At 36.7% G+C, this 12,526-nt stretch overlaps 1 protein-coding gene across 1 annotated transcript; it reads left to right on the top strand.

Annotated features, from left to right (window-relative positions):
- The first annotated feature begins 2,547 nt into the window (after positions 1 to 2,547).
- On the top strand, positions 2,548 to 12,094 carry LOC110447229 (peptide-N(4)-(N-acetyl-beta-glucosaminyl)asparagine amidase-like). Its single transcript, XM_021492771.1, has 6 exons — positions 2,548 to 2,790; positions 5,808 to 6,035; positions 6,928 to 7,931; positions 8,227 to 8,414; positions 8,999 to 9,109; positions 9,970 to 12,094. The coding sequence occupies exons 1-6, from the start codon at positions 2,569 to 2,571 to the stop codon at positions 10,140 to 10,142; spliced, it is 1,926 nt and encodes a 641-aa protein (XP_021348446.1). The 5' UTR covers positions 2,548 to 2,568; the 3' UTR covers positions 10,143 to 12,094.
- Positions 12,095 to 12,526: the final 432 nt, after the last annotated feature.

The following is a 12,526-nucleotide window of genomic DNA, read 5'->3' as shown; positions in this document are numbered from 1 at the left end:
TTATTCAGATGTTAGTTGTATGGACCGGGTTAGTGTTGGGGACGATTTGTGGGAGGGGGATGGATAGGTAGTTGGAGGATACTTGGTTGTTGTTGTATTTACTTTTATGTGTATAAGATCATGTTGCCATATGTTTTATCTTATTATAGATTGTAATTGCTTGGATAGGGTGTTATATTACTCTTATTGGCTGTGTCAGATAAACCGATATTGATTTTTAGTTCATTATTCGCTTATCCCGTTATTCCTACCTAACTAATAGGTCCATATAGCACTGTTGGCCTCCCTCCTTTACCCGCGCTAACCTTGTGGGGTTTTACGCCGAATGAGCGAGAGGACCTATTTTATGGGTCGTTTTATACAGTTTATAATGGCCAAATATATATATATGTATACATGAACACATATACATGAATACACATATATATACCACCGAGGAGCGATGCACTGGTCGCCGCCCGGACCCGCTCTTTTATCCCCCCACCAAATAGCCTCGAAGATGAGTGATCAACTGTTAATCTCGAACCCAGCCTCATCATCTAAAAGCATGTGAGCAAGGAGCGGGAACCTATTCCTGTTATTACTATCACCCACTTCCGGCTGTCTCAAAAGTGCAAACACACAGATTTCAGCACCGGTATCGTAGCAGCTGATCGCCAGGAATCCTACACTGAACGAAAAGCCCTACCCTACATAAGGGTGAATAACACAGAAAGTAACAGAGCCTTGTCTCTAAATCATAAACAACAATTATACTTAACAAAGTAATACAAATGTGAGAAGTAAACAATCTACCCTCCCACATAATGTTAGGAATTACTTTAATCAACATTCCTATCACTATACAAATCACTTGTCATACCTCATATTGAGTACTGTCAAAATTATGAATAATGTGGACGATGCAGACAAGTCATTTCTCTAGTCTTTTGTTAATATCACAGCAAATACCCGTCACCGAGTCCATAATCATGTGATATATCACGGACTTAGATAATCTAATTCCGTGGATATATATATTTGTAATAATAATGTAGCTGATCAGATCACCTCTGCTTGTCTACAGATGATTCTACTCTTTAATAAAGACATAACATTGCATTTATTCCCCCTCCCCTTCCATAGCCAATCATAGGCGAACATCCAATGACATTTATATATTTTGAGATAAGGCGTAAAAAAGCCTTCCATTCCCAAATTTATGTGTAATGTCCTTTCAATTTGCCGTTTGCAGTACCGTGCAGTTCTACAAATATCTCTACGGTAAGTGGGTAAAAAAAGGTTGAAAATGTATGCATAAATCCGTATGACGGGACAAGTTCGCGGGACAGGAAGTCTTGGGTAAGTTCGGCCCACGCGTTGTAATCAGCATAATCATGACATCATAAAGCACAGCATGCAAGGTAATATTTTCCCGCCACTTTCACGACTTCTTATGTGGTACATGTACCAAACTTGCATAAAAAAAAATCTACGCCGATAGAACAACTTCCGTCAGTGAGATGAAACCCGTATGGGCGGAATCATCATGTAGGCGAAAAACCCTTTAACCAACCAACCAAACTTGCCCCGGTATCACAATAGCCGAACATGCCCCAAATTGATGTTAGACTTTTATATTATACCATCAGATGAAGCTATCAGTGTGTATTTACGCGTATGACGTTAATTCGGTTCTCACTAGAAAGCTTGCAAAATCTGACTGGAAATGAGGTCATGATTTATTTTTGGTACCCATCAAAATTCAAGTTACTGTTTCTCCCATTTGGTAATTTTATTTTTGGGTTTTCCTCGTCATTTTTTCATGTGTATATCCTGCCCACCCGACTAAACTGTTAAGATCCTCAAAGTTGTGATTGATCTGCTCCAGACCAAAAATTCAGGGGTGGCCGGTCTGACTCCGGGCCGAACTTGCCCCGGTGTCCCCTATCGAAGTGTCCGCAACAAAACTATATAATTCAATCTTAAAGTCGATAAAACTAGGGTAAAATATAAAAAATAAAATCCTTGCGGGAGACATTTGAAAAAGTACAAGTAGAACAAGGCCAGGTGTTCCGGAATGGTAAGCGTAAAGATATTTCCGTTTGAAAAATATTCTCTTTTTATTTCATGATCTTTTTTCTCTATTCTACGCTGCGGTCCATCGAGCTTATACAACAGCAGTTCCGGGTCGGTAAGGGGTGGAATGAAATGAAATTGGTTTTATGAACCTCTAACGAGGCACGTGATTTCACTGTCTGTTTAGTCAATTTTGTGCATATCATCGAGATGCAACGTTCAAGTTCTTAGTGCCTAAATTGAATATTTCGACTCGTCGGTTTTAAAAGTAAATTGTTTGAAGTTAGAAGTAAAAATGAAATGAGAATTACACTGATTATGATAGTCGACGTGCAGTGTAGCGTTTCGCTAATGTCTGTTTGTTGGTTCTTTGATGTGTTTCGCCTAGATTACTCCACCCATGTATGTAAGGGTTTCTCATTGGGATCCGGTTTTTATTGGGATCCGGTTTTAACCGGATTATGATCAGGTTTTTACATTACTCAGGCCAAGTGAACTTCCGCATACACGATGGCACAGATTCACAGCACTGTAAAACAACTTATCACTGATAACGGGAAAGAAGATTTTTTGACAGCATCAGATATTCTCCTAAAGTTTGCAGATAACATCATTAACCATCCAAATGATCCAAAATATAGAAAAATACGACTTTCAAATCCGACGGTCGAAAACAAATTATTGCCGGTGTCGGGGGCACTGGAATGTTTGTTCGAGATGGGATTTATTGAGGTAAATGCACACGTTTGACAGATAGTAGTTGCTAAAGGGCAATAGTTCTAAACAAGTCTAGATTCTATCTTTGTTTTAATATAATTTTGTCTGTGAAGCAGTTTAAAACAAAACAAAATAACAAAAAGCAATAATTGAGTAGATTTCAGCATGGAATAACTTTAGATGTGTTTTGTGACAGCTTATTAGGCTACATCCTCATTTAAAAACTGCCTTCGATATTTTGATTTCTGTGGGAACTTTGTCTAAATCAGAGATTTATATGGACTTGTGTGATATTGCTGTGGCAATGGTATAACTATATTCTGTTATTCTTCTGCAACCTTCGCTGATTTTGGCCTTGTTGTAAGTAATTCACACTTGTATGGAGGCTTGGTACGGTTTTCTTCATCTGTAAATTGGCCCCCTATACCGACTTTGAATCTCTGATTCTCGGTTGCAAATGCAAAGTTATAAATAATATTTAAAAGTGTCTATGTTGTCTATAGACTATAAGATTATAGATTAATGTTATTGTTAAGTTAAATCGGGTCAGACCTTTCACGTTGGTATTTGAGCGTTGATAATCCAAGGGATTTAAGTCGTTCGGGATAGGGAAATTTGTAGTTGTAGTGATGTAAACATTGCCAAATCCATTAATATAAAAGTTCTAAATATAGCACCCTTAATTTGGTTAGCTTTATTTGCTGCAGTATTTACTTGGACTAAGAAGTGCAGTTTATGGTCTATGATGACTCCCAAATGCTTTTCCTTTTGTTTTGTGGCGCAAGTGTTCCCTACCATCATTGTGTAGTTTAATTTGAGGTCTTAACATTGTTTCCATTTTCCATGTGTTACCATTTCTCAATGTTTAGTTTCATCAACCATTGATCTGTCCAGAGACGTATATAACATGGCTTTATACGACTATGTTGATACTCTGTTGAAGTTATTCCCGATCCTTTGCTGCCAAACTTTTTGAATGTAGCTTTGCATCGTCCACTAATAATTTAATTACACACTTAGTGATCATGACCACCGGTATATCATTCTCATATATATAAGGAATAAAATTCGGCCGAGGACAGTGCCCTGTGGTAATGCTCTGGAGGAGAAACTATTGATACCAACTTTTTATTCTGTATTCGTGAGAAAATCTCTATTCCAGTTTAGCAGTTTCTGTTATACCATATAGTTCTAATTTGTGTAACAGAAGGCGATGACAGACCTTGTAAAAGGCCTTGCTGACGTTAACCTTGTTTCCCTCGTCCATGGCCTGTGCTCAATCTTCTAGTGTCTCTAATAGCTGCGCTATATATATGCATGCGGTATGCACGAGCGTCCTGATCTAAAGCCATGCTGTTCTTTACTGAATAAATTATTCTAGCTCATAAGGTGAACTATTGCGTCGCATACTATTGAATAGAACAGATGTTAAGCTAATTGGTCGGTAATTTCCTAGATCTTTCCATGAGCCCTTCTTAAAAATGGGACAAACATTAGCCTTTTCCCATGAATCCAGTTATTTGTAAGTAAATGTTAGAGCTCCTTTTATAGTTTCTTTGGTTTCGACGTGAAGTCTTTGGTGTATAGTATTTAGTAGTTATGCTGGGATGTAGTGCAATGATGAGGTTTCATCAACTGGATTACCTTGACATACGTTGAAGGTCACATGGCTCAATTGTGTTAAAACCTTTGAGCAAATTCATCTATAAATGACTTAGACACATGTGACCTTCCAAGGTCAAAGGGGTCAAATATGGAAAAACCTTTAAACAACTTCTTCAGCATTACCAGGAAGCAATGGATGTTTATATTTGACCAGTAGCATGATGGGATAGAGTAGTATAAAGTTTCATTTAGTTTGGATTATTGTTAGGAGAATCAATATGATGAAAATATAGATTTGCAAAATTACTTTTATTGAGATTTTTTCCCCATATGATTGCTCAAATATTCAGGTAGGTGATACAGGCCTCTGTACCTCTTGTTTTGTTGATGTTCACATTGGTTGTTTGTATTTCCAAGTTGATTTGCTTGTTATTGGAGTCTCCCGCTATTAGTTTGTGAGAGTATTTTACTGAGATCATTTTTTTCTAAAATTCCAAAAGTTTTTTATTATCTGATTTGGTGAGGTTGACGACAAATGATGCACTGTCATCTTGCGAATGCGGTGGTATTAGCTCTTCAATAATATCACTATTTTTTTCCTTGTTTACATTGGATGATGAGCTCTTCAAACTGCTTCCAAGAAACAGGATGTAATTTCCAAAGTACTGAAGTACAAAAAATGTAGTATTGTCTTCCATAAGGGTTAACGTTGTATTTGTAAACATTATTTTTATGACGAATATCAGTCAGGCAGGTATTATGTCTGGGTGGTTGTTTTAGCTGTAGATTTCTAATTCTGTCTTCTTCGCAAAAAGGTAATACATCCACGTTGGTATAGTAGACAGTGAGTGTCTGTCTGTCCGGTATCGGCTCCCAACATGTTTGTTGGGTTGTTTAAACTGTTGTTCTATGGCTGTCTCATCAAACTTCTCAGTATACACCATAGTACGATCATCCTGTTCATCAGACATTGCATTAAATAAAAAAGACTTGACAAATTCAATGTGGTATTATTATAAACCTCCACTGTAATCAGCTTCATACTGCCTCATACTGTATGTGTGGAATGATAAATATAAGCACAGAAATATTATGGACCTTGTAAAAGTCTACAATCTGCATTTTGTTTTCATCCTCATATGTGTCCACAATATTAGATATCAAACAGTCCTTATGGTAGTCATTCTTATTACTTCTGTCAATTAAGTATAAGTTTGAAATTTTACCATTCATGATCATTTATGAAAAACAATTCTCAGGTTAAAATTCTTTTTTTAATTTTGGCAGTGTTTATTTACCATTTTGCATATGGACACATGTCTGGACTTGTAGTCATATCATATCGACAGGTGAACAGTGGTCCTGAACATTGCAATGAAAGAATTCACTTTAAAACTGTTTGAATTCTTCATAATTTATCTTTACAGGATGGTGAGTTTTTGACATTCCCTGCCAGCATTCCCCCTACTCTCACTCTGATACAAGTGAGGAATGAGCTGCACACTGCTACAAAGCTTGTCAGGTCTTCGACTGGAGGACCATCGACAGGGCAGTCCACACCGAGAGTCCAGCAGCCTGCAGTCACACCCAGTGCAGCAAGACAAATCCAGCTTCCAGCACAGACAGTAACTCCAATGTCGCGTCAGGCTATGCAGGTACAGGATCTGGGTCATTTCGCTCTAAATCCCGTTCACACCACAGGTCGTTTCGCCCTAAGCCAAGTTCGCGTTACGTAAAGTTGTTTCACCCTAATATAAATATACCTGGTATATTTTGTATATAAGTAGATCTGGTCGACCACTTACAAATCTTGAGAATCTAATGACAGAAACGACATAGGGAAACCTACAAAAACCCTGGTGTAGCCAAACACAGCTAAACAGGACTAAAAGGTTTTGTCCTTGAATATTTTAGAGAAAAACAACTGGACTTAAATACACTACAATTTGAATCTATTTGTTAAAAATAGAATAACAAGTTTGCTATTCGAGGTCTTTTTGATTCATTCAGAAGTACTACCAGTTACTGCATTATAACAGTATTCACAGTCTCCTGTTTTCAGCACCATTTGATGCTGATTGATGTAACATACATGTACTTATTTTAAGGCATCCAAATTTAGCACATTATCAAAATTAGCCAGAGTAGTGCATTGATGAATTGGCAAAAGTGCTTAAATAAGAAGTCCACTGAAATAAGCTATTTTAGTAATTATTCCGTTTTTGGCATTATTTTATTTCCCAATGATTGCACTTTAATGAAAAAGTGGTACACTTTGTATATATTTATTCAAAATTGTAGTTTAAATGAACTTCTTACTTATTTGTATTTTCATCAATCTCAAATGAAATTGTAATTATATGTCTTGAGGATCTAATACTGCAAATACCAATTATGTTGCGTGGAGAAATACATCCACGAATGAATGTTTGCTATATGGATGTGCAAATTAATCTTATTCAAGTATTCATCTGCAAATATATTTATGCTATCTGTTTATACCATATTTATTTCATAATTTGTTGTTAAATACTACATATATTTCAGCAAGCAGAAAGACAATTTTTCATGAAGATTGAATCAAGTCTGGTTCATGTGCTGAATTATGAAAGGAGAGATTTTCAGCAAAAGGCAAGATCTGTTATTCCAATGGAAGAATTAAACAAAGAGGCAAAAAAAAGATTCAGTGCCTTACAGACAGCTGATAAAGATGCCTCTGCAGTGGGTCTTCAGGACTGCGTTCTTCTCTCTCTCCTTGCCTGGTTTAAGAATTCCTTCTTCAAGTGGGTGGATGCTCCAGAGTGTGATATTTGTCAAGGAAAGACACGGAGTGTAGGACCAGCAGAACCAAGTCAGGAGGACCTACGCTGGGGAGCATCACGCGTAGAGAACTACAGATGTGACGGGTGTAATAAGTTTGTGCGCTTTCCTCGCTACAATGACCCAGGTAAACTTTTGGACACTAGACGAGGGCGCTGTGGGGAGTGGGCCAACTGTTTTACACTGTGTTGCAGGACCATGGGTTTTGAGGCCAGATACGTTCTGGACTGGACTGATCATGTGTGGACAGAAGTGTATTCAACCAGCCAGAAACGTTGGCTGCACTGTGATCCTTGTGAAAATGCCTGTGATAAGCCCCTTCTGTACGAGGTTGGGTGGGGAAAGAAACTGACCTATGTGATAGCATTCTCCAAGGATGAGGTGCAAGACGTCAGCTGGAGATACAGCGCTAATTTCAAAGAGATGATGAGTCGCAGAAAGGAAGTCAGGGAAAATTGGTTAGGGCAAGTCTGCTTCCGACTATGGAATGAAAAGAACAAAGTTGTTTCAGAAGAGCGACGTAAGGAAATGTCGAACAGGTGTATAGTGGAGCTTGTGGAATTCATTACACAGAAGAAAAGTGATAAGAATGATCTGTCGGGACGGACTACTGGGTCATTGACATGGAGATTAGCTCGCGGGGAAACTGGGAACACACCACAAGCTATCAAAGAGCCATTTGTCTTTACACTAACAGACAGTGAAAAACAGGGTAAACTTTTACATGTCAGGTAGGTATAGCATGGATGCATATTGTATTTTATCATGTAATATAGCCTGCTCATGTTATAAACATATTATTCATACATTTATACATCCAATGATCCATACATTATACCATACATACACATTATGTGATATTAATTCTTGGATCATTTCAAAATCAAATATTAAAAGTCATTAAGTGTGATATTTATCAACATAAGCCAACAAGTAATTTTGTAGGAAGTGAAAACCTTATTATTTGATACAGCAACATGTACATGTGGTGAAGACAAATGTATGGACAATGGGTTTTTTTCACAGGTATAACTGTGCTAAAGATGAGTACACTCGAGTCACTGATGAAAATAAGAAAATGTCTGGATTTGGGTCCTGCTTGTTCAAGAGCACCAATGTTTTCCGCAAGGAAGAACACGACTGGAAAATGGTGTACCTGGCACGGACTGAGGGTTCAGCCATAGCAACCCTGTCTTGGAAGTTCGATTTCAAAGGTATTTTTACCCTTTGTTGGTGTTATTATAGATGAAATTAAGGCCCCTTTCATTAATCAGAATAAAACAGTCCAGAAAGGCACAGAAATATTCTGAGAAAACAAAATGCACTATATCTTGGGTCAACCTTTGATAGAGACAGAGCTCAAAATGTAGTTTGTGTGTAAAGAGTTTTCTGTCAAATATTTAGCAATCAAACAAGAAATCTTTGTGCTTCTTTCTCCCTCGTATTAATAAAATATTACTTTGTTTAGTTTCAATCATGCAATACTAGCTACTGGACCCCATTTTCCAGTGGCCAGTCCTGGTCTGTTCTTGTTGTTTCTTTCCAGGTTCAACCAATTAAAATGCTTTAACCAGATCAAAAGAAGCTAAGTGACCTTTGTATTGCTGCCAGAAAAGTCAAACAATTAAACTTGAATTAGTGGATCAGGGTTTTTAGCTCGCCCGGCGTGAAGGGCCGAGTGAGCTTATACTGTGGGTCTGTGTATGTCGTTGTCCATCAACTTAATATATATACGGTACCTATATCATGATCATAGCTGCTGTTTTGTTTTATAAAGTGTTCTCCTTTCTCCAAACAGGCTCAGGTTTAAAGGTCAGGAACATTGAAATCTGTGTCAAGAGTTCAACTTATGAGAATGGTGTTTTGTCCTGGAGATTGTGCAGTGATAATCAGTGTGCAATATTGAAAGGTAAGGTTTAAACACATTGTCATAGCTGTAGGATTCAGAGTGGTTTTTCTCATAACTCATAAGATTCTGCCTTGTTTCTACATGAATGCTTGGGCAACTTTAAAAAAAAATGGTTTTTACTTTACCAGTTATCAATTTCAGAAGTTAATGCTATTGTTGTTAGATTAGAAAAAATAAAATCAAGAATATTGAGAATTTTCTTCTACTTATAGTTGACAAAATATTACAGGGCAATGACAAAGAACAGTCTTTAACTTTTTTGTAAATTTCCCAAATGCTTGAAGGGAGTGTTTTATAGATGTTCACTAAAAAACAAAACTCTCAACTCTCACATCATTGATGGCTTATTCAGGATCCCTGTCCTGCTGCAGGCAAAACACTAGAGAACTCCCGTGTTTTTTTCTATATATATACCTGGAGGAACCTCCGCTTAATTTTGTTTTGAATATAACTGTATTACAAGTCATTACAGTGGGCCAAGGTACTAATGTTTACAAAGTAGCTTTGTCAGTTAGAGCGACAGTAGAGCGACGGTATGGTAATCTCTAGTCCAGGGTTCAATTCCTGGTTTAGCCCTGCTGATTTGTTTTTCTTTCTGTTGATTTCTTCTGTATTATTTTTCCTAAAAGACTCACAAGGTATGGCTTCCTTTTTTGAAATGATAAAAAACAGTTTCCAATGTATAGTTAGTTTTTGGCAGTGCTAAATGGGGACTCTTCAATATCAAAAAGGAATTTTAGATCATTTTATTTATGGGAATTGAAACTTTAAATTTTACGTGCATTGATAAATTTATATGAATTGTAGATTTTATTAAAACTTTATGCTGTAAAAGTAATAGTATTGTGTTTTTTTAACAGGTACAGATGACCTAAAATCTGTCAGTGACCTTAATGGTGTGGCTGACATGACCTTGACAGCAAACCTCAGTGGCGGGAAGGGAGATGTTGCTTGGCAACACACCCAGCTCTTCAGGCAGACAAACACTGACTTTGACATTTTCCCTTTTGAAGTGAAGATATACCTTGAGTAACAAGACAAAAGTGCCAACTCTCTGTACCATTCTTAGTCAGGTCATTAGGTTATTGACCTGTGTAAAATAGTGCTTTTTGATAAAAAAAAAAATATTACATAAACAGTGACCTGAAAACTCAAACCAAAAACATTGAACATAATATTGGACAATGCATAGGGAGTGTGTCTGAGAAGTGAGACATCTGGTGTCAATTTTAACAATCAGAGTTATACACATTTTTTCTACATATAATTTAATTTACAGAACTTCATATTTCATTTTTTTCACAGTTTCCAATGCTTTATCTATCATTTTGAATCTATATCTATATGTTATACTCCACAGAGACCAAAATGGCTTCAATGTGGAGGGGGAATAAAATGTGCAAGTTCTGTGTGGGCAGGTGTGGTTCCAAACAGGACAAATAAAGAAACAGGTGGCTGAATTAATGTAACATAATAGTTATCAATATGGCAGATATTTGACCTATTACCAGGTATGTAGCATTAAAACAGCATAAAACTTACCTTTACTTAACCAGTAAATTCAAAAACTAGACTGTAGCTTTATGACCATGTGATTGGCAACAGCACACTCTTTCTACAAATTAAATAAAGTCTATGAAAAGCTTGGTAACACAAACCTATCCTATTACAATACCAATACTAATAGCACTTAATTATAAGTTATGAATGATTGTCGTGTGCAAGAAGAAGTAGTTAAATTCCTTCCACTTGCTGTATGGCACAGGTGTGTCTGAAGCCATGAACCGTATGTAAACCAGGCAGGTACAGGGATAAAGAGAGTCCAAGCCAAAAAGAGGGCAACCGATCAACCTTGATTTACAAAACTATATTGTCAAAGACCATATATAGTCAAACCTTGTTATCACTAAGTCGACTGGGTCGTGGGAAAACTTCCAGTTATCTGAGTATTCGAGTTATGCGGGTTCATAAATATGGTATGAAACTGTTTGGACATAGCACTAGCAGTTTTTATTAATAGCCAATGCTTATAATCACTGGATGAATGATATACGATTGACTTTCAAAGCCATTCTGGCTCCTGTAAAAACATGAACCCGTGAAGCTGTCCTAGGTTGTCATTTTTACTGTGGAACTCTTTTATGCATAACCAATTTTTTGGTTTGCACTGTCGTTTGTTTGGGTGTACAAATCATTGAACGGTACAGAATACTGTTGATCAACATTGATGAATTTTGTTTTTTGTTATGAACAACATAGTTTTGACAGTATGCACACTTTACAGTCTGAAGCTTTATCGTAAATTGTTTTTACCGATTTCATGCTAGTCTACTCATGAAAGATGTTCATATAAACACGGAATGGTGAGATGTCATACTTTTGCGTTTTATTTTTAACAAAGAATTATTATATAATGATAAGTAACAAAATGAAATTCGAACACTTTGAAGTAGACGATGTTTTGATGTTTGATTCACGCTATTGAAACCTATATTTTACTTCGTGGTATCCAAGTTTTTCAACTTTTCAGGGTTCGAATTATCAAAGTTTTATTTAAAAAGATAATGAAGAGATTTGGCCGGAACCGGAGAAATACTAAGAGATAAACAGGGTATTCAAGTTAAAAGAGTTGAGATAACGTGGTTCAACTGTATACTCGTCTGAACCACTGATCACCTGACATTCACATTACAGGCTAAAATGAATACAAATCATACAAAAGGAGGGTCTACAATTATTAGTGCAAGCAGTGTCAAGTGCCTTTATGCATAGAACCCTGTTTTGAACTTTTCCATACGAAGTCTGAGTATGTTTTGGCATATAAACGACAGAAAACTGCAACCACCCAGTCTGGGCAGGAGGAATAGTGTCAACTGACTCAACATCATCAGCTCATGTCCTCAAACTACAAATTGAAATCAATGTACATAGCTCAAATATATATGAACATGTTGAAATAGATACTTTTTTTAGTTTTTAACTGATGAAGTTTGATGAAAACTCAAGATCCAATTGTCAATGTAATATAAGGTAAGTGTGTTATGCAATTGGTTGTTGGTTGCCTAGCAACAATTTGTCTTGTACCATAGCAACATTCTTTCCATAATGTACAGTTCTTTGAACTGAAATAGCATGATGTTATTGTAATCATGGTTCTTGGCAGGAAAGAAATATCATTACTTAAAACTGACTAAAAAACACGATAATACAAGTCAATCAACTGCTAGGAATATTGAACCTGGTCACCAAACTGTTGTTCACAACTACTGTACTTCCTAATGCCTTATGTAAAGTAATATGGTTCAGCTCAAAGTAGTTGAAATGACTACTTTAAGCAAGTATATCAGTATTACATGGTAATCACACACTCCTGGAACCACATAACTGTCCCTGTTTTCAGAGAGGTCTGAATCTTAG

Source organism: Mizuhopecten yessoensis, unplaced genomic scaffold, assembly GCF_002113885.1.
Source record: "Mizuhopecten yessoensis strain PY_sf001 unplaced genomic scaffold, ASM211388v2 scaffold3235, whole genome shotgun sequence".
In the NCBI taxonomy this organism is placed as follows: Eukaryota; Metazoa; Mollusca; class Bivalvia; order Pectinida; family Pectinidae; genus Mizuhopecten; species Mizuhopecten yessoensis.
This window is presented reverse-complemented; position numbering and strand designations above follow the sequence as displayed.